At 59.8% G+C, this 20,815-nt stretch overlaps 2 protein-coding genes across 7 annotated transcripts; one reads left to right on the forward strand and one right to left on the reverse strand.

Moving 5' to 3' along the window:
- Positions 1-1,010: 1,010 nt before the first annotated feature.
- RNF40 (ring finger protein 40) lies at positions 1,011-12,008 on the reverse strand. Its single transcript, XM_073350393.1, has 20 exons — positions 11,928-12,008; positions 11,135-11,336; positions 10,706-10,873; positions 10,038-10,203; positions 9,197-9,430; positions 8,957-9,078; positions 8,644-8,790; positions 8,327-8,401; positions 7,881-8,000; positions 7,021-7,200; positions 6,604-6,739; positions 6,158-6,279; positions 5,371-5,804; positions 5,149-5,266; positions 4,746-4,895; positions 4,342-4,554; positions 2,739-2,864; positions 2,026-2,166; positions 1,835-1,936; positions 1,011-1,667 (listed from the first exon to the last, which is right to left on the reverse strand). Exons 2-20 carry the CDS (start codon positions 11,264-11,266, stop codon positions 1,491-1,493), a joined length of 3,063 nt encoding a protein of 1,020 aa, XP_073206494.1. The 5' UTR covers positions 11,267-11,336; positions 11,928-12,008; the 3' UTR covers positions 1,011-1,490.
- A 383-nt stretch (positions 12,009-12,391) lies between these two features.
- On the forward strand, positions 12,392-20,737 carry CFAP119 (cilia and flagella associated protein 119). 6 transcript variants are annotated; one of them, XM_073350484.1, is made up of 9 exons: positions 12,392-12,515; positions 17,220-17,251; positions 18,350-18,415; positions 18,651-18,820; positions 19,194-19,264; positions 19,433-19,549; positions 19,782-19,845; positions 20,243-20,326; positions 20,523-20,737. In XM_073350484.1, exons 1-9 carry the CDS (start codon positions 12,489-12,491, stop codon positions 20,699-20,701), a joined length of 810 nt encoding a protein of 269 aa, XP_073206585.1. In that variant the 5' UTR covers positions 12,392-12,488; the 3' UTR covers positions 20,702-20,737. The 6 variants fall into 6 exon arrangements, with proteins under 6 accessions (XP_073206585.1, XP_073206584.1, XP_073206587.1 ...); XM_073350483.1 differs by having other exon boundaries at positions 12,394-12,515; positions 20,240-20,326; XM_073350485.1 differs by lacking the exon at positions 12,392-12,515 and adding an exon at positions 15,441-15,467 and having other exon boundaries at positions 20,240-20,326.
- The last annotated feature ends 78 nt before the right edge of the window (positions 20,738-20,815 follow it).

Consider the following 20,815-nt stretch of genomic DNA (forward strand, 5'->3'; position numbering starts at 1 on the left):
ACAGCCAGAATTGGACACACACCTGTCTGGAACGGTCTAGATAATACTTAAAGTGCCTCAGTGCACGGGACTGGACAAGCTATCAAAGTCCCTTCCAGTCCTACATTTTTATGATTCTATCCTCAACTCTGGGAGGGGAATGAGGTTGAGCCAGCTGGGAGGTGGTCAAGAGTCCCAGGTTCTATCCATGGCTCTGGGAGGGGAGTGGGGCCTTGTGGGTTGGGACTCAACTCCAGGGTTCTCTGCCCCAGTTCTGGGAGGGGAGCAGGGCCACATGAATGGAGCAGCACCATCCCAACAACAGGGTCTCCTCCCCAGCCCCTCTCAGCCATCATGGCAGCAAGGCGGCTGATGGGATGCAGCATTCCCCTTACATTTCACTGGGTGGATGAAGACTCTGGGGTCATGGGACAACCCTTCCATCTCAGCTCAGCACCTCCCAACTCTCCAGTGCTGACAGGCTGGAAAAGGAGGCACCCCCCATTCCCACTCTCCTGGAGCATGGAAGCTGCGAGCTGCCACCTGGCAGTGCCCTGCCTGACCACATGCAAAAGATTTGCCGATATTTTAAAAGGGTAAACAGGATGACCTAGATAATCATAGGCCTGTCAGCCTGACCTCAATCCCACTGAAGATAACAGATCAGCTGATGGGGGGACTCCATTAATAAAGGAAAGCAAAGTAATTAATACCAAGCACCATGGGTTTACAGACAACAGATCCAGGCAAATGTTGGTAACTTTGTTTGGATGAGGATATATTTAGACTTCTGTAAGGCCTTTTAATCACAGTCTGATTAAAAAACAGGGTCCTAGAACCTGGGCTCCAGCCCAAGGCCGGGACTCTATGCTGCAATTAAACAGCCCACAGCCCGAGCCAGCTGGCACGGGCCAGCCACAGGGTTTTAATTGCAGTGTAGATGTACCGTAAAAGCTTCCTGCGTGACCCCCGTGTTTGTGGTCCTCCCCCGGTTCCCCTCCCCAAGCACCGATACAGACGCTCCCAGGCTGGAGGATCTGGCCCCAGTGGGACTCTCCAATTTTTATTTCCCACATAACCAAACATAGTATTTAAAAATAAAATAAAATCCAAATAGAATGAACAGTCCCCACCCCGCCACACACACAGTCAGCTGCTGCCCTGCGGCCCTTCGCCCCCAAGGGCATCCTCTCAGCACAACAGGGCTCTCACCGGGGTTCAAATATCAGAGGGAGGAGACCAGCCCCAGGGGAGCAGACCCCGGCAGAACCCACAGAGTGAGCACAGAGCAGAGCCTGGGGGAGGATCCAGAGAGCTGTGAGGAGCAGATCCTCAGGGGATCGGGCATCATTTGGGTGCGATCCTCAGTGATGGGTCAAGGGAATCCTGGCAGCACCTGCTGAGCGGATTGCAGAGGGCAGGAGGGAGAGGACCGCCACGTGGATCCTGGAGGGGGTGGATCTGTGGAACGCTGGGCTAGGGGATGGGGTGGGAAGAGGAACTGCAGGTGCTCAGCTGATGTAAATTCGGTGGAAGTCGTTGGCGCCGAAGGCAGCATTGCACTTGGGGCACTTGCGCTGCCGGGTGTCGTAGCGGGTCTTGACGCAGTCAAAGCAGAAGACGTGGAAACACTTGGTGAGCACCGCGTCCTTCTTGCGTGTGTTGCAGCAGGGACAGGTCAGCTTGGCCTAGGGGGGCAGGGAGGGCACAGACCCTGTTAGTGGGGGGGGGGGGTGGGCTTCCTTCCCCCCAACCCCAGAGCCTGAGCACAGGCCCTCCCCAAGCTTCGTGCCTCCCTGCACCCCCGGCCCCCGTGCCAGGCTTCCCCCTCCTCCCGCAGCTGCCCCCTGCCCACCTTGTACTCTTTGATCTCCTCCTGCAGTATCTCGTCAGCGTCGGCGTACACCTCCACCTTCTTCTGCTTCTCCAGCTTGCGCCGCAGCCGGGAGATGTCCTCCTGGAGTGCAGGGAAGATCCAGTCAGCAAGAGGGCCCGGGCCCTCCCTGCCCCTCCCCCCAGTATGCCCCACAAGCCCCCGCCCCCTACCTGGGCCCTCTTGAGGTTGAAGGACTCCTTCTCCTTGGCAGCGCGGTTCTCGGCCATGCAGGCCTGGATCTCTTTCAGCTTGCACTGCACATGCTCCTGCTGCACCTTCAGGTCCTCGGCCAGCTGGGCCGCTTCCACCGCCTGCAGGAGGAGGGAATGTCAATCATTGCGAGCTTCCCCCTGAACAGTGCCTCCGGCACTGTAATCTACCCCTATGGGAGTGCTCCCACTGGGGAACACCCCACAGCACTGCCAGCTTCCCCCCACAGGAGGGCCTCAGCCACAGAGCCCATCCCGATGCTGGTAGCTTCCCTCCAGCAGCATCACCAACAAACGTGGAGATATTGGTCATATTTTTATAACCAACATGTGTGACTCAGTTTCCCCACCCGCTGAGCGGAACTGGGCAGGTGACTCCTAGGGGAGAGAGGCATGAGGCCAGGCCAAGCATCTGGGATGAGATCGGGTACACTGGGATCCACACCTGTGAACAGGAACCCCAATGACAGACCAGGAAGCAGAGGGACTCTTGAGTGGGAGAAGGCTGGGCTGAGGCAGCAGAAGCTTAGCCAAGAAATAAGGGTTCTCCCAGGAGACTGCCCTGTGGGTGCAAAAGAGCCGCTGCCGCCACCCCACTCCCCCTCGCCTGCGGATCGCCCTCATCAACCCCCCCGACCCAGGTCCCCAGCCCACAGCCCTGCCCCCCAACTCACCTTCCTCTTGTTGAGCTCGAGGGCCTGGCTACGCAGGGTCAGCTCCTTCTCCACCGTGCCCAGGTTCCCCTGCAGCACCCGCTCCTTCTCCTCCAGCTTCTGCACCACCAGCAGCTGGGCGTCCACCTGCAACGCAGCCCGGTCAGGAGAGCGCCGCCTGCCGACTCGCAGCCAGCCAGCTGCCCCCACCCCCTGCCTGCCAGGGGAGAGCACCCCCTAATGAACCCCCACCCCAACCACACAGGCCCACCCTGCTGAACCCCCATGCTCCTCTGTGCAACCCAGTGCCCCCTAGTGCCGCACTGAGGCACACGCTGCTTGTGTGGGAAGAGCGGTCCCTAATGAGCTAGGGTCGCTAACCCTCCCAGTTTTCCCAGAAGTCTCCCGGAATTGGGCTCTATCTCCTGGAGGCTACTGAAGCCAAACAGGGAGATTTTAGGCGCTAAAAGTCCAGCGGCACAGTGGGGCTAAGGCAGGCTCCCTGCCTGCCCTGGCCCTGCGCCGCTCCTGGAAGCGGCCGGCACGTCCCTGCGGCCCCTGTGGGGAGGGAGCAGGGGGGTCTCTGCTCACTGCCCCAACCCCGAGCGCCAACTCTGCAGCTCCCATTGGCCAGGAACTGCAGCCAATGGGAGCTGCATGGGCAGAGCACAGAGCCCCCTGGTGACCCCCCGCAGGGACATGCCGGCCACTTCCAGGAGTTGCAAGGGGCCAGGGCAGGCAGGGTGCCTGCCTTAGCCCCACTGCGCCGCCCATTGGGAGCTGCCTGAGATAAGCGCCGTCCTGCTGTAGCCTGCAGCCCCTCCAGCACCCCAACCCCCTGCCCCACCGCTGAACCCCTTCCCGGAGCCAGCACCCCACACCCTCACATCCCTGCCCCAGCCCTAAGCCCCCTCCTAGAGCCAGCACCCTACACCCCCTCCCGCATCCCAATCCTCTGCCCCAGCCCTGAGCCCCCTCCCGGAGCCAGCACCCCACATGCCCTCCCATACTCCAACCCCGTGTCTCAGCTCTGAGCCCCCTCCAAGAGCCAGCACCCCAACCCCCTGCCCCAACCCTGAGTCCCCTCCCGCACCCAAACACCCTCCTGCACCCAAGCCCCTGTCCCAGCCCCCTCCTGCATCCAAACTCCCTCCCAGAGTCTGCACCCCTCACCTTGTCCCGCACCCCAACCCCCTGCCCCAGCCCTGAGCCCCCTCCCACACCCAAACTCCCTCCCAGAATCCACACTCCCTCCTCCATCCCAAGCCCCTGCCCCAGCCCTGAGCCCCTTATAAAACCCAAAGTCCCTCCCAGAGCTTGCACCCGCATCCCCTCCTGCACCTCAACCCCCTGCCCCAGACTCAGCCCGGAGTCCCCTCCCACACTGCAAACCCCTCAGCCCCAGCCCAGAGACGGCACTCCCTCCCGCACACTAACCCCCTGCCCCAGCCCAGTGAAAATGAGTGAGAGTGGAAGAAGAGCAAGCGACAGAGGGAGGGGGGATGGAGTGGGGAGGGTGGGGCCTCGGAGAAGAGGCAGGGCAAGGGTGTTTGGGTTTGTGTGATAACACAGTTGGCAACCCTACTACTGAGCCCCCCATCCCACTCCCTGCAGCACCCCCTACCTGTGACTTGAGAGCCAGCACCTGATCTGCCAGCTCGTCCTTCTCCTCACGCAGCAGCTTGTGGATCTGGTTGGACTTGATCCGCTCTGACATGAGCTTGAAGTTGGCATCGTCCTTCTCACGCAGCTGCTGCATGAGGCGCATGTTCTGCTCCTGCATGTCCTCGAAGGCCTGGCCAGTCACATCCATCTCCGACAGCAGGGCCTCCTCCTCCTGAAGCCCGAGGCCGTGAGGTCAGGGGGGCCTGGATGCTCTCCCCTGCTAAGTCCTTTCTGCCAGATTGCCCAGCCCCACCCCCAGAGCTCCCCAATCCTGCCAGTTCTCCCCTCCCCACCCCATTCAGGGGAAACTCCCACCACTAACCACCCCCAACCCAGCCACCCTCCACTCCCCTACCCCAGTACCTGCTTGGTAGCAGCCAGTTTCTTCTGCAGGTGCTCAATCTGCTCCTCTGCCAGCTTGATCTTGCGCAGGGCATCCTCGTCGGCCATCTTCTTGCTCTCCTTCTTCTCCTTCTCCTCCAGCTCCCGTACCCGCCCTCGCAGCTCCTCCACCTGCATGGGGCAGAGATGGCGTCACAACCCCATAGCTCCCCCCCCGCAGCTCCTCCACCTGCAGGGGGCAGAGATATGGTGTGTCAGCCCCATAACCATTCCCGCAGCTCCTCTGCCTGCAGGGGGCAGAAAGACGGGGGTCACTGTCCCATATCTGCCCATACAGAGAGTGAGGCAAACCCTACCCCTCAACCTGCATTCTACCCATAGACCCACCCTCCAGACCCCCCCAGCCCACAAGGGTCTCACTCACTTCGGCCTTCGTCTTCTTCTCAGCGGCCATGAGCTGCACCTTGTCCCGCTGCTCCTTGGGGGCTGATTTGTACATGTCCAGCAACAGCTTCATCTCCTTCTGGCTCTCCTGGGCCTTCCTGGGGGGGAGAAGAATCAAGGCCCTGCACACCACAGCCAGCCTGGGACCCCCTGCGAGCTCCTCCCCCCCACCCCCTTCCCCCGGACGCCTGGGTTTTCTCACTTGAGCTCAATGCGCAGCTGCTTGAGCAGGTCTGAGTCCTTCTTCTTGGGGTCATCGCTGCTCTTCTGGCGGTCGCGCTCACGAGCCGAGCCATCCCTGTCGCGGTCCCGCGAACGCTCCCGGTCCCCCCCACGGCCCCCCTTGGGGCGCTCTGGTGGTTCCTTGATGCGAGGAGGGGGGGGCGGCTGGGGAGCCGGTGGGAGTGGCTCCTCCTCCTCCTTCTTCACACCCCCTTCAGGCAGGGGCACTGCCTCCTCCTTCTTTACCACAGCCACCACTGCCTCCTTCGGCTCCTTCTTCACCTCTAGGGCAGGCGTGCCCCCCTCTTCCTCCTTCACCGCCACAGCTGGGACCCCGCCCACCGGCTCCTCCGGCCCAGGTGCGGGGGGCAGCACAGCTGAGCCGCAGGGGAAGCCACTTGACTGCATTCGGATCTGGGAGAGAGAGAGTCGGAGTGAGACACCTGGGCTGCAGATTCCCTAAACCCCACACCTCCCCAACCCATCCCTCCCTGACCCCCCTAAGCCAATCCCCAAACCCCGCATCCCCCCCACAGATCCCTCCCTGGCCCCCCAAGGGGATCCTTAATCAAGCCTCTCCCCTAGAACAGATCCTTCCCTGCCCCAAATGGATCTCTAAATTCAGAGCCACGCTTCAAGTGGATCCGTCTCTGCCCCTCAGAGCAGATCCCTAAATGGATCCCTCCCTCCCTGCCCTTGCTCCAGTCAAGCCCTCCCCTCCCGCAGAGCGGACCGTTGAGCGCACCCCTCCCCAGCGGATCTCTCACCTTGTTGATCTCAGCCTGCACCTCACGCAGCTTGCGCTTGTATCGCTGCACGTCTCCTTTCAGCTGATGGTTGTGGTTCTGGAGGCTGCTAATCAGGTGGCGCATCTCCCTGTTAATGGGACCTGGGGGGGAAGGGCAGGGTTACACAGGGGGAAGAGGAACCTGCTGTCTCAGGACGGGGGGAAGCACTTGAGAAACGGGGGGCATCTGCCATGGGGGGTAGGTGGCTGGTGGCAGGGCACTGGTGAGGGAAGCTTCCAGCAGGCAGAGACAGAGCTCCCTTATGAGGGGCCGGCCTGCCCACCCCACTGGGCTACACTACGTGGGGGAGGCACGCACTCCACACAAGGCTGTACCACAAAGTTACACACTGGGCCGGGTGATACACCATGTCGGCCTGTACCACGGGGCCGGGCATGGGGGAGGGGGAAGTGTCTCTTTCTCACCCGCTTGCTCATTGGCAGCCAGGTTCTGCTCGAACTCGATGCGCAGCATCTCGTATTCCTTGCGCACCTGGGCCAGCGTGTCCTCCAGCTGGATCACCTCCGTGCGCAGCTTCTTCTGCAGGTTCAGCTCGTCGCTCTGCATTGGGGCGGGCGGAGGGTGAGAGACGGGGGGAGGAATCACTCTCCCCCAACCCCAGTTGGCTTCCCTGCAGGCAGCATGGTAAGCGCTCCTCCACCCCTGGCCACCCACATCCCAACGCAATGAGGCACTGCACCAGAAATGGTGCCCTCCAACGTGGCACAGGCTCTCCCGAACAGTAACCGCCCCCTGCACAGAAGGCGTGGTGCATTCCCCTCACAGGCCCCGCCCCTCCCAAGAGGCCCCGCCCCCACCGTGACTCCTCCCCCCAGCCTCACCTCCATGTGCTCAATGTGGCGCAGGTGGCTGTTCTTGGTGGTGAGCAGCAGGGCGCGCGCCTCGTCCAGCTGGGTCTTCACCTGCAGGCTCTCGTTGTAGAGCAGCGAGAACTGGGACTGCAGCACCTTGTAGTCCAGGGTCTCCTTCACCGCCTCCTCGGGCAGCGACCGCAGCGCCACCTGCGGGCCTGGGGAGTCACTGCCACAGACACCGGCCTCCACCCCCAGCCAGCCTCCCCACATCTCCCCCCAGGCCTGGCTCCAGGGGGCGCCGCCCTCCACCCCTCCCGGCCAGGCCCCACCGCCCAGCCTGGCTCCAGGGGGCGCCGCCCTCCACCCCTCCCGGCCAGGCCCCACCGCCCAGCCTGGCTCCAGGGGGCGCCGCCCTCCACCCCTCCCGGCCAGGCCCCACCGCCCAGCCTGGCTCCAGGGGGCGCCGCCCTCCACCCCTCCCGGCCAGGCCCCCACCGCCCAGCCTGGCTCCAGGGGGCGCCGCCCTCCACCCCTCCCGGCCAGGCCCCACCGCCCAGCCTGGCTCCAGGGGGCGCCGCCCTCCACCCCTCCCGGCCAGGCCCCACCGCCCAGCCTGGCTCCAGGGGGCGCCGCCCTCCACCCCTCCCGGCCAGGTCCCATCACCGAGCCTGGCTCCAGGGGGTGCTGCCCTCCACCCCTCCCGGCCAGGCCCCACCGCCCAGCCTGGCTCCAGGGGGCACCGCCCTCCACCCCTCCTGCCCAGGTCCCATCACCTAGCCTGCTGCCCTCCACCCCTCCCGGCCAGGCCCCACCGCCCAGCCTGGCTCCAGGGGGTGCTGCCCTCCACCCCTCCCGGCTCCAGAGGGCGCCGCCCTCCACCTCGTTACCTTGAGCTTCTCATTGGTCCTGACAGCCTGCTGCAGCTCCTGCTGCAGCTTCTCCAGCTCGGCCATGCGGCTGTTGGCCAGCTCCTGGTTCTCCTCCAGCTCCGCGTTCAGCATCTCAAACTGCCGAGACGGACTCTGTCATCGGAGCCCTATCTCCCACCCGCCTCGAGACCCCCACCCAGTGGCTGCCTCAACACATGCTATGAGACCCCACCCTCCCAGCCCCGCTCCTTCCTGCACCAGGACCCCACCCAGCACGAAGATGCTCCCTAACCTCAGGGCCAGACTCCCCCACCCCTCCCTACACCAGGACTCCCCCACCCCAGTGCCAGAGAGCCCCGCCCCTCTCTGCACTGGGACCCCACCCACTGAGACCCTCACCTCCCCTGCCCAAGTGCCAGAGATCCCTGCCCCTCCCATGTCCCCAGCTCCCTCTGCCCCCTCACCTTCTGCATACTGAGCGTGATCTGCCCGCCCTGGAAGCCCCCGGAACTGCCTGACACGTAGTAACCGGAGTTCAGCTGCAAAAGGCCAGAAAGAGAGTCAGCCACCCCCTTGCCGATCAGGCCTCCCAAGTGCTCTGAGCAATGGGCAAATGTGGCAACCAGCCCCAGATATGGGGGATGAGGGGGAGAGGGACCCAGATATAAGCGGCAGAGAAACTATGGCTCCAGCTGCAATGGGGCCAGATGGGAGCAGTGAGACACAGAAAGGGGCCTGGGGGGATGAGGAGAGGGAAGCCTTGGACATGGGGGCAGGTCACCTGCTCCAGCGCCTCAGCTAGGTGTTTGTTGAGCTTCTGCTCACGCTTGCGCAGCTTCTCGATGTCCCACTGCAGATCCTCCACCGTCGTCTCCATCTCCAGCACCTTGGTCTCCGACGATGTCACCTTGTCCTGCAGCTCTGTGTACTGCGCCAGAAAGAGACACAGATGAGTGGGGCTGGATCCACTCCAGGCCAGATAGCCCCTGACTCTGCGGTCAGAGCCAGTGTCCCCAGAGGGGAAAGGTCCTGCGACTCATTCCCTACCCCTGTGCCAGCCAGCCAGCCCCTCTGCCCTGAGAACCGGCTCGTACCTCCAGCGAGATCTTGTGGTGTTTCTCCTGCAGCTGCATCGCCAAGTCCTGCAGCCGCTGATTCTCTCTCATCAGCTCTTTGTTCAAGGACTTCAGCGCCTCATCCAGCTGGTCCAAGTCAGCTGAAAAGGAGTCACACCTCTGAGAATCCAGGAGTCCTGACTCCCAGCGCCCCAACTCTAACCCCCTAGATCTCACTCCGCTCCCACGGCTAGGATGGAACCCTGGCATTCGGCTCACCACGGGCATGGATCTTCTGGCACAGCTCCTCCGTGCGCCGGTGGATCTTGTTGGAGACTTCGACCACACGGGACACGGCGGCCTTGGAGAACTCCATGCGTTCCTGCAGCTGCAGTTCGATCTCCTCGCTGCTGCTGCTGGCCAGGGTGGCCAGGAATGACAGGGCTGGCTCATTCAGCAGGAGCCCCCCGGCCTTCCAGGGGGTTGACGGGGCTGCAACAGGTAGAGCTGTTTCTGCGGGGGTGGAGAGGACAGAGAAGGGTTTAGCACAGGGGTGACCAAACATTTTGGCCCAAGGGCCACATTTGGGTGGGGAAATTGCATGCAGGGCCGAGTGTAGGGCTGGGGCAGGGGTGCGGGAGGAGGAGCAGGAGGGGGTGCGGTGTGTAGGAAGGGGCTCAGGGCAAGGGGTTGGGGTGCAGGAGGGGTGTGGAGTATGGGAGGGGCCTCAGGGCAGGGGGTTGGGGTGCAGAACGGGTGTGGGGTGCAGCAGGGGGCTCAGGGCAGGGGGTTGGGGTACAGGAGGCGTTCAGGGTGCGGGCTCCAGCCGGCACCACTTACCTGGAGTGGCTCCAGGGTGGCAGCGGTGCGTACTGGGGCGAGGGCAGGCTCCCTGCCTGCCCTGGCACCTCGCTGCTGCCGGAAGCAGCCATCACCACATCCCTGTGGCCCCGCGGGCTGTAGTTTGCCCACCCCTGGTTTAGCGCTATGTTGAGATCACTACGAGGGGAGAGCACCCCCTGCTGAATGCCTCTGCCCCGCTGAACCCCCTGCCCTAGTGCAGCACCACCCCTGACCCAGCGCAGCACCCCCTGCAGCCTGGTACCTCTCCCATGCTCACCTGTCCTATCTGGGCCCTCGGTACTAGGGCTGGCTGTGTTCTCAGGGTCCGGTCCTGTTGGCTCTGGCCCGGGTTCCTCTGCAGAGGGGACAGCAGGGGCTGCGGGAGGTGGGGGCTCACAGTCCCCATCATAGCCTCTCAGCAGGACCTGCACATTTTCATCCAGCTGCAGGGAGATGGAGATGGGGGTGGGGGTGTCAGCCCAGCTCAGGTTTGGGAGAGGATATAAACACCTGTGCCCCCCTCCGCTGGCTGGGGGAAACGTACACCCAGGAGGAAGGTCTCTGGGAGGGACAAAGAAAGACTGTGGTAACAGAGCTAAGAACCCAGAGGTCCTGGCTTGCAGCCCCCAATCACTCAACCCCACTAGAGTACAGCAGGCCGAGGTCTCACTGTAGGCAGCCTGTTGTGGTCACTGGGAAATATGCTGAGGGTCCAGAGGGAGGGCTTTCCAACTGCAGATGACGATAAACAACGAGGCAGGGTGGGGGATGCATGGCAGGGGTATGGTGGTGGTGATGAGGCATTGCAACAGGGTAGTGCAATGCAAGGCCCGAGGGTTGTGGCCGGGAGGGGAGGAGGGGTGGGTGTGGAATGCACAGTCGGGGGAGGCGGCAGGAGAGATCGTGGGGAGAGGGCCATGGCCGGGGGAGGGACATGGGTCTCACCTGGCTCCAGTAACGGTTGACAATGAGCAGGGTAGCATCGTCTGTGGCCTGGCGCTTCTCCAGTTTCTCGATGCGCTCACGCAGCTCATCCTCAAAGGCCTGGCGCTGCTCCAGCCGCTCCGCCAGCTTCTTGTTCTTGAACTGCAGCACCTTCAGGTCCATCTCCTCCTGGGGGGATCAACGGGGGGTGGGGGGGGTCAACAGTGGCTCCCTGCCACCCCCACCACCACCGCAGCTGCCTCTTCCCCCACTTCTCAATCCCCCACCCTGCCCTCCCCAAATTACACCCAGTGTCCCCACGCCCCCATCCCACCTGCCCAATCAGGGTTCCCAAATCCCTTCCATGCTCCCAGTTTCTCTTGACCTCCCCAAATGCCCTCCATCCACCAACCCCCCTTGCCCCCAACAGTCCCTAGCCCAAGCACTGACCGTGGAGGAGATGCCCCCCAGGCGGATGGGTTCGATCAAGGTGGTGGTCGTCTTCTCCTCCCGGTTGGCTTTCTTCTCAGGGGGCCCTGAGCCCCCATCCCCAGCCGCCCGCTTGCTCCCCGGCCCCGACATGATGCCGCTGGCCGGGGGCTCTGGAAGCAGCAGCTGGGGGCGGGGGATCAGCCCAGGAGCTGCACCTCACCTGGAGGGGAAAACAGAGAGGGGTCAGAAACCTCCCTACCCTCATGATCTCTGCCCCCCCGCCCCGCACTCCCTGGACTCTTACCCAACCCCCCTCATCTCCCTTTGCTATCCCCAAAGCCCTCACCTCCCCAACACCATGGCACCCCTTAAATTCCCCAACCCCTCACCCCCTTGCCACCCACACCCCCAACCCTCACCGCTCCCCCCCTTGCCACCCCTCCCCCCAACCCCCACCTCTCCCCCCCTTGCCACCTCTCCCCCCTTGCCACCCCTCCCCCCAACCCCCACCGCTCCCCCCCTTGCCACCCCTCCCCCCAACCCCCACCTCTCCCCCCTTGCCACCCCTCCCCCCAACCCCCACCGCTCCCCCCCTTGCCACCCCTCCCCCACCGCTCCCCCCCTTGCCACCCCTCCCCCACCGCTCCCCCCCTTGCCACCCCTCCCCCCAACCCCCACCGCTCCCCCCCTTGCCACCCCTCCCTCCACCTCTCCCCCCCTTGCCACCCCTCCCACTCCCTCACCCCCATGCCCCCCCTCACCTCCAACCCCCACCGCTCACCCCCGTTGCCAGCCCTCCCGCACCGCTCACCTGCCTCGCGCTCCCACTCCCAGCAGCTTCCCGTGCCAGGCCCACCCCCAGCCGCACCACTGCGCACGCGCTGACCTGACACTCCCAATACCCGCCCCCTACCTCGCGTTGCACATGCGTGGGACGAGTTTTTTTCTCCCTTCTTCTCCCATTGGATGAGAGCGAGAGAGGGGCGGGGTTAGTCGACGAGAGTCCCTGCCGAAGGTTGGCTGATGTTAGAGACAGGCTGGGGATTGGCTGAGAGGTGAAAGAGGCTTTCTGTGATTGGATCATGGAAACCAGCCCTCAAAGAGAGACATGCGCTGATTGGCTGAAGCCCGCTGAGCCGAAAAGACCGTTTTTGATTGGCTGAAGGAATTAAAACTCGGTCGTAGCCCAGCACAGATACACATTGTGATTGGCTGGACAAAGACGACCTCGGCGATTGGTCAATGGGCTCTCACCCATCCAGTGAATCCTTCTCTGATTGGCTAGAGCCTCGATACCCTCTCTGATTGGCGGAGCGGGGGTTGCCGTGACGACGCGTCCCACGCATTAGCGGGAGCCGGCGCCGCCGCAGCGATGGGGCCGGGGGACCGCCTGAAGCAGGTGAGCCCGGGGCGGGGCGGGGGCCACGCTGCTGCCGCTGCCATGGCAACCGCGCCACAAAGACCCAGCCTCGGGGGGGGGCCGCGGCTCTTCGACCACCTCATGAATATTCATCGGCTCCTGAATATTCATCGGCTTGTCATGGAGGCCTCTGATTCGTGCCTGGGGGCCGTCCCTGTCCACTCAGGGAGCGTGAGCAAACCCCGCCCCCCCCCCCCGCATAGCGCTCATGAATATTCATGAGCATGTAAATATTCACCGCCCAAGCGGCAGGCGGGCCGGGGCGCGTCCCTCGCTCGTTTGCCCTTTAGCCCCCGCCCACGGGCTGATCGCTCCCCCCTCGCACCCCGGAGGAGCCCCGCCCTGGGCCACGCCCCCTTGTGCTCGGCGCTGCACGTGTTTATTCCGTGCCTGAGGGTGGCAGCTGGAGGCCCCAGTCACAGACCAGGAGGAGCCCGGGGACCTTGGCGCGGGACAGACGCGGAACCAAACGACAATCCCAGTGTCGCACAAGACACCGGAGGGCCCAAGGGAGCAGAATTAGCCAGCGTGGTCTGGCACCCACCGGCAGCCGAACCCCTGTCACGTATTCACATCGACCGCGAGGCCCAGCTCAGGCTCCAGTGCGCAAGGGCTTCCCTTGGGAAATAGCTCCGACGCGTTGTCACGGCTCGTGACCGACGGCAGGACACCGAGATCCAGCCGATAACACATTTGCTGTTCCCACGCTCCTCTGCGGCTGCGAGACCTGGGAGACCTGTCGACAGCGCCTCAAGCGTCTGGGGAGGTATCACCAGTGATGCCCCCGGAAGATCCTTTGCGTCAGGTGGCAAGATCGCCGCACTAACGCCAGCATCCTCGCTGAAGCCAATGTCACCAGCATTGAAGCAATGATCCTCCTGCACCAACTTCGCTGGGCTGGACACTGTGCGCGGATGCCAGACTCTCGCCTCCCAAAACAAGTCCTCTGCTCTCAGCTCGCCCGTGGTCAGAGATCCCGTGGTGGTCAGAGGAAATGCTGCAAAGACACACTGAAAGTGTATCTTAAGAAAACTGATGTGGACATCACAAACTGGAGGAGCAAGCCACCAGCCGACCCCGATGGCGCCATATCCTTCATCAGGCAGTAGCCCGCTTTGAGAAGAAGCACCTTGCCCTCAAAGCTGAAAAGAGAGAGAGAAGGAAGGAAAAAGAAAGAACTAACTTTCTCCCAGCAGGCAGCTGGCCTGCCACGAAATGTCTGTACCTTTAGGGGATGGGTTTGCAGTTCCAGGATCCGACTTCTGAGTCATCTCAGGACCCATATGTAAATCCGTGGTAGAGATCAGCCTTGAATCACCAATCATTTTTAATTGTCATTGCTTATTAATAAAAAGAAAAGGAGTACTTGTGGCACCTTAGAGACGAACCAATTTATTTGAGCATAAGCTTTCGTGAACTAAGTGAGCTGTAGCTCATGAAAGCTTACGCTCAAATAAATTGGTTTGTCTCTAAGGTGCCACAAGTACTCCTTTTCTTTTTGCGAATACAGACTAACACAGCTGCTACTCTCAAACCGCTCATTAATAGTAATTCAACATGACTATTCACTCCTCGATCACCTCCTTAATATGCATCATCTCCTGAATATTCACCATCTCATTTACCTTGATCACACTCTGAATATCCAAACCCAGCATTACCTAATTACTTCCCCCTCAGTAAGATTTGTCACCTACTGAATTTCCACAGCTTTAAAAACACTCATCACTGCACATATGTCAATGCTACGGACACTATAATATAGAGGTGGCCAACATATGGCTCTTTTACCATTAAAGTGCAGCCCGCAGCCTCCCCCCTTCACCTGCCAGATTTGGGGGTGAGGGGAAGCTCAGGACCTCTGCCTTGCAGCACCCGCTAAATGCAAGGCGGAACAGGTTGCTTAGCATAAATAGTTAGAGCTGTGGTACTTGGAGTACCTTTCGCGGAGCTGAAGAAGAGCTCTGTGTAGCTCGAAGGCTTCTCTCTCTCACCAACAGAAGTTGGTCCAATAAAAGATATTCCCTCCCCGCCCCGGTCTCTCTAATATCCTGAGACTGACACAGCTCCAACTACTCTGGTTGGACATATGACCAGGGAAGAGTATAAAAATATTGCTCGGGCATGTAGGAATGATATCAGGAGGGCCAAATCGCACCTGGAGCTGCAGCTAGCCAGAGATGTCAAGAGTAACAAGAAGGGTTTCTTCAGGTATGTTGGCAACAAGAAGAAAGCCAAGGAATGTGTGGGCCCCTTACTGAATGAGGGAGGCAACCTAGTGACAGAGGATGTGGAAAAAGCTAATGTACTCAATGCTTTTTTTGCCTCTGTTTTCACTAACAAGATCAGCTCCCAGACTGCTGCGCTGGGCATCACAAAATGGGGAAGAGATGGCCAGCCCTCTGTGGAGATAGAGGTGGTTAGGGACTATTTAGAAAAGCTGGACGTGCACAAGTCCATGGGGCCGGACGAGTTGCATCCGAGAGTGCTGAAGAAATTGGCGGCTGTGATTGCAGAGCCATTGGCCATTATCTTTGAAAACTCGTGGCGAACCGGGGAAGTCCCGGATGACTGGAAAAAGGCTAATGTAGTGCCAATCTTTAAAAAAGGGAAGAAGGAGGATCCTGGGAACTACAGGCCAGTCAGCCTCACCTCAGTCCCTGGAAAAATCATGGAGCAGGTCCTCAAAGAATCAATCCTGAAGCACTTGCATGAGAGGAAAGTGATCAGGAACAGCCAGTATGGATTCACCAAGGGAAGGTCATGCCGGACTAATCTAATTGCCTTTTATGATGAGATTACTGGTTCTGTGGATGAAGGGAAAGCAGTGGATGTATTGTTTCTTGACTTTAGCAAAGCTTTTGACACGGTCTCCCACAGTATTCTTGTCAGCAAGTTAAGGAAGTATGGGCTGGATGAATGCACTATAAGGTGGGTAGAAAGCTGGCTAGATTGTCGGGCTCAACGGGTAGTGATCAATGGCTCCATGTCTAGTTGGCAGCCGGTATCAAGTGGAGTGCCCCAAGGGTCGGTCCTGGGGCCGGTTTTGTTCAATATCTTCATAAATGATCTGGAGGATGGTGTGGATTGCACTCTCAGCAAATTTGCGGATGATACTAAACTGGGAGGAGTGGTAGATACACTGGAGGGGAGGGATAGGATACAGAAGGACCTAGACAAATTGGAGGATTGGGCCAAAAGAAATCTGATGAGGTTCAATAAGGATAAGTGCAGGGTCCTGCACTTAGGACGGAAGAACCCAATGCACAGCTACAGACTAGGGACCGAATGGCTAGGCAGCAGTTCTGCGGAAAAGGACCTAGGGGTGACAGTGGACGAGAAGCTGGATATGAGTCAGCAGTGTGCCCTTGTTGCCAAGAAGGCCAATGGCATTTTGGGATGTATAAGTAGGGGCATAGCGAGCAGATCGAGGGACGTGATCGTTCCCCTCTATTCGACATTGGTGAGGCCTCATCTGGAGTACTGTGTCCAGTTTTGGGCCCCACACTTCAAGAAGGATGTGGATAAATTGGAGAGAGTCCAGCGAAGGGCAACAAAAATGATTAGGGGACTGGAACACATGAGTTATGAGGAGAGGCTGAGGGAGCTGGGATTGTTTAGCCTGCAGAAGAGAAGAATGAGGGGGGATTTGATAGCTGCTTTCAACTACCTGAGAGGTGGTTCCAGAGAGGATGGTTCTAGACTATTCCCAGTGGTAGAAGAGGACAGAACGAGGAGTAATGGTCTCAAGTTGCAGTGGGGGAGGTTTAGATTGGATATTAGGAAAAACTTTTTCACGAAGAGGGTGGTGAAACACTGGAATGCGTTACCTAGGGAGGTGGTAGAATCTCCTTCCTTAGAGGTTTTTAAGGTCAGGCTTGACAAAGCCCTGGCTGGGATGATTTAACTGGGAATTGGTCCTGCTTCGAGCAGGGGGTTGGACTAGATGACCTTCTGGGGTCCCTTCCAACCCTGATATTCTATGATTCTACTCTGCGTACAATTAAAGATTCTGGAGCGCTTGGAAATTACTGAGGAAAAGCGCTAAGAAATTGGTGGTATTATTATTATTATCAGAATAAAACATTTTGACATTGTCAAAAGTGGGCAATTCCACATTGTCGAAACGAAACGTTTTGATGGTTCCAAAGAACAATTTTTCAAAATTTCCACAAGAAATTTCAGCTTTTTGTTCTGACTCGGAACAAAACCAAATTTCAAAATGTCAGGAGGGAAATTCTGTTTTGTGATGTAGGTTCTTGTACGTATGCAGGTTGTACATGTAAGCATGTCTCAAGAAAAGTCAGCATCCACAGCTGATTAACCATGTCCTCATGAATATTAATCACGTTGCTGATTGCCTCATGAATATCCGTCACCTCCTGCCGGCTGATTGTCTCCTCACTGATGTTGAGCACATTGTTGGTTAGCTCATGATATTCATCATTACATACAGGCAAATTGTCTCGGATTCTGATAATCTGATATGAATTAAACTATCGAACACCCCCAGCTTTACCAACCCGTTAGGAACATCAACCAGCTAATTCTTATGGCCACTGGCCAGGCTACCCCCTCTCAGGGTGGGGCATGTGTGACCTGTCATTCCTCCCCATCCCAATGTCTTGGCCACACCCCATCCCCATCATGTTCACTGACACCCCACACCACTCTCTCTTTCAGCCCCAGTGCCATGAAGCCAAGATCTGCATGTGGTGAGTAGCATCCAACCCCTCCAAAGGGGGCGCTCTAGGCACATCGCTCTGTGGCTGTTACACAGCCAGAGGCACCTTCATCTCAGCGCCAGGCAAGCCATCCCCGTGCAGCGTCTCTGCATGGCTCTTGCCCACCTCCCCACCCCAGAGGCAGCTGCATCTCAGTGCCAAGCAAGCCACCCCAAATGGTGTCGCTGTGTGGCTGCTACCCAGTTGCCCGACCCAAGATGCAGCTTCTGATAGTTATGTGTATTTTATTGATTGCTCCCAAAAGTAGGTGGAGAACAAACAAGACAAAAACAACAAAAAAAGAAAGCAACTGGAAAGGCAGGAAAAGGAGAGTGCCATGTTGGTTTCCATCTGCTAGGAATTAATCAAAAGCATCTAAAAAGTCAGACCAGATCTTTTCAAATTTGTCCGAGGTCCCTCTTCTCTGAAACGTTCCCGCTCGTTAGCTGCCATGTCGGCCAAGTCACCGTGCCAGGCTTCTGCTCTTCCATCTCTCCCCCACAGATCGTTTGGCTCCGAGCACTGATCTAGAGAACCAAGCTTCCCGGGAGCTGAAGCGTTTCTAAATTGATGGGATTTAGCCCACAGCCCAGTTCTGGGAAGGCCGTTTATCCTCCTACCTACTTCTAGCCAAAGGGTTGTATCTTGGGCCACAAGGATGGCGCTCGGTAGATCACGTGTTGAGTTTGTAATGCTTTGCAAGGCACTACCCGCTTGGCTTGGGTTCCAGGCCTGGCACAGGCAATCTAAATTAGGGATGGCCTTTGGGGTCAGGGTACATACCAGGCTACAGCTGATCAGGTGAACCTATCTCCCCACCGGTTCTGGAGTCTCTGGTGCACCCAGCACATAGGACGAACTATGTTCTTAAAATGCAGATAATGCGAACGCCCTGCAGCTAGAGCAGGGAGGGGGTATGCAGTACTTGGGAATGGCAGAAACGGCTCAGCTGGGAGACCCAAAATATCTCCTTAACCTGCCATATTAATAGATGGTCTCTTGTCAACGTTCCCCAACGGGCTGTTGAGCCCGTGCTGGGGCTTCAAATGATGCTCTTTCACGGCCTTGGGGCCCCTCTCCCTGGTGCAGGAAGTACCTGGACGTTCACTCCATGGACCTCATCAACAAAGCGCAGACCACCGACGAGCTGAAGAGGTAACTGATTGTAGGACTCAGGGAAAACTCTAGGTCAGTGCCCCGCAGTCCTGGGGGGATACCCCCATCCCCTGCACCTAGGCTTGGAGTCCCCCCCATTGTCCTTCCATGGTAGGGAGAGCACCCCCTACCAGCCCCCCGTACTCTCAGGTCCTCCCTAGGGCCCCCCACCCTGGAGGGGGCCCCTGGGTGGGGAGACACCCCACCCCTGGACTCTGTGGCCCCCTGTTCGCAGGGTGCTGGCGGAGCTGTTCCAGCTGCAGGGCTGGGAATCGGACCCACGGGCCGCCATCTTGCTGGATCTCTACTTCTACACGGTGCAGTTCAGCCGGGAGCACAGCTTCAGCCGGGAGCAAAGCTCCGCCTTCTTCACCATCGTCAAAGACACCCACGAGGCCTGTGTGGGTAAGAGCGGGGGCCGAAGGGAGGCACTGCTGGCCTCTGTGGGAGGAGGGAGTCAGGGAATTGGGGCGGGGGGGCAGGAGAGCCTAAAGAAAGGGGATGAGTCTCAAGGGAGGAGCCCACAAAAATGAGTGGGGTGTAGAGGACCCTCCGTGAGTAGGGATGGGCACAGGGAGGGGGAGGAGCCTACAAGGTGGGTGGGGCTCTCAGGAGAAGCCTGGAGGTTGAACATGGCTGTGGAGAGAGGCAGTGGGGGTGGGCATGGGGAAGGAAGAGGAGGAGCCTGGAAGATGGTGTGGCTGGCGGGGAGGAGCTTGCAGGGTGGGAGGTGGCCATGGGGTGTGCGGGTCCCTCACACTCATGTCTGCTCCCCCAGAGACACCCCTGCCCAATGTGGAGGAATGTTACCGCTACTTCACCGAGCTGCTCTTCTGCCACGCCATACGGGTGAGCCCCGCCGCTCGGCACCGCCCACGGGCCAGGGAGGGACAGCTCCAGCCAGGGACCCCTTGCTGCTGCCAGCTCCCCCCCGGCAGGGCCCAGTTAGAGGGATGAGTGTGGGGTGGGGAGCCTCTGCCCATCTCCTGCCTCACCTTCTCCTCTCCCCACCCCCAGCGGCCTCCATTCAGCATCGACCTCTTCAGCCAGGAGCAGCTGGTACTCATAAGCGACTATGTGGTGAACACCTACTTCCGCCACTTCAAGCTGTACAAGTACGCCTTCACACCGCAGGTATGGCGCCCCCCGGGGAATCCCATGGGGTATGGCACCTCCAGTGTCAGCCACACCCAACACCCCCTGGGGACCTGGCCTGCCCCACCACCCGCATGGCTTAGCTGCACACAGGCCCCCTTTCTGAGTCCTCCACCCACATGGGGAAGCTAGCAGAGGGCAGGCGTGCCCAGCCCAAGACCTACCTCAGCCCCTACAGCTTCCAGGACGGCCCTGTTTTCTCCCCTCGCAGATCCGGCTGGACATATCGCTGTCCTACGTGGGAATGCCAGAGCCGGAGCCCGCAGCTGAGCTGGGTGAGTAGCTGGTGCTCGCCAGACCCCAAAACCTCTCGGCCATGCGGATGAACTCAGAGGAGTTTACCCTCCTTCGTACCCATGGGAGGGGTTTGGTTGGGAGGTGCAGGGGGGAGATGGTTGGGGCTTCTCCTTTCTGCTGCTGACCAAGAGCAAGCCCTGGGGCCTCGGAGCCAAGGTGAAAATGCTCAAACAGGACGGCAATTCCCAGCCAAAGAACGTTGAGACAGTGGCTTTTTGATGCCAGCAGAGTGGGGCACCTGAGGGTGCTGGGCGGGACAAGCTCCCAGACACCACAGAAGGGAGGAGGGGGCTTTAGGAGGTACGGGAAGGTGGAGCATCCAGCCAATGAAGCCAAGCCCCACCCTGATTATCCACTGTCTTCACCCCCCAGCAGGAGAGCTGGGTGAGAGCGTGACGGCACCTGTCCCCCCAGTGCAAGAGGAGGAAGCAGACAGTGGACCTACAGCCCCCAGTGAGAGTAAGAGAGTGAGGAAGAGTGAGGCCTGGAATGAGATATGGGGCCTTTCCCCTTTGGGGGCAAACGGGGCCTCCAGACTGGCCCCAGGGTGGGGGGTGGGGAATGGGACCTAGGCTTTTTCCTTCTGGGGGGCACCAGTCCTGCTCCAAATCTAGGGTGAGGGATCTGGTTGGCTGCTTTCTTCACCCCTCTCCAGGCCCTAGGGCCCCGCTGCGGGAATACATCTCGGCTCAACTCTGCCAGGAGATGGCCCAGCTGCGGCTGGCAGTGGAGGAGCAGCTACGGGCCAGCGAGGAACAGTTCAACGCCAAGCTGGCCCTGCTGGAGAAGGTGCCCAACTCCTCCAAGGGGGGCGGCCGGGGCCGCCGGAAGTGAGGGGAGAGAAGAGTGCAATAAAGGACTCCAATTCTACGGTGGTGCCATGTCTCACTACCCTGGGAAACTGCACCCTGCTGGGGGGGAACCCCAGTCTCAAGGTCCCCCCCCACT

This window comes from Lepidochelys kempii, chromosome 6, assembly GCF_965140265.1.
Source record: "Lepidochelys kempii isolate rLepKem1 chromosome 6, rLepKem1.hap2, whole genome shotgun sequence".
NCBI lineage: Eukaryota > Metazoa > Chordata > Testudines > Cheloniidae > Lepidochelys > Lepidochelys kempii.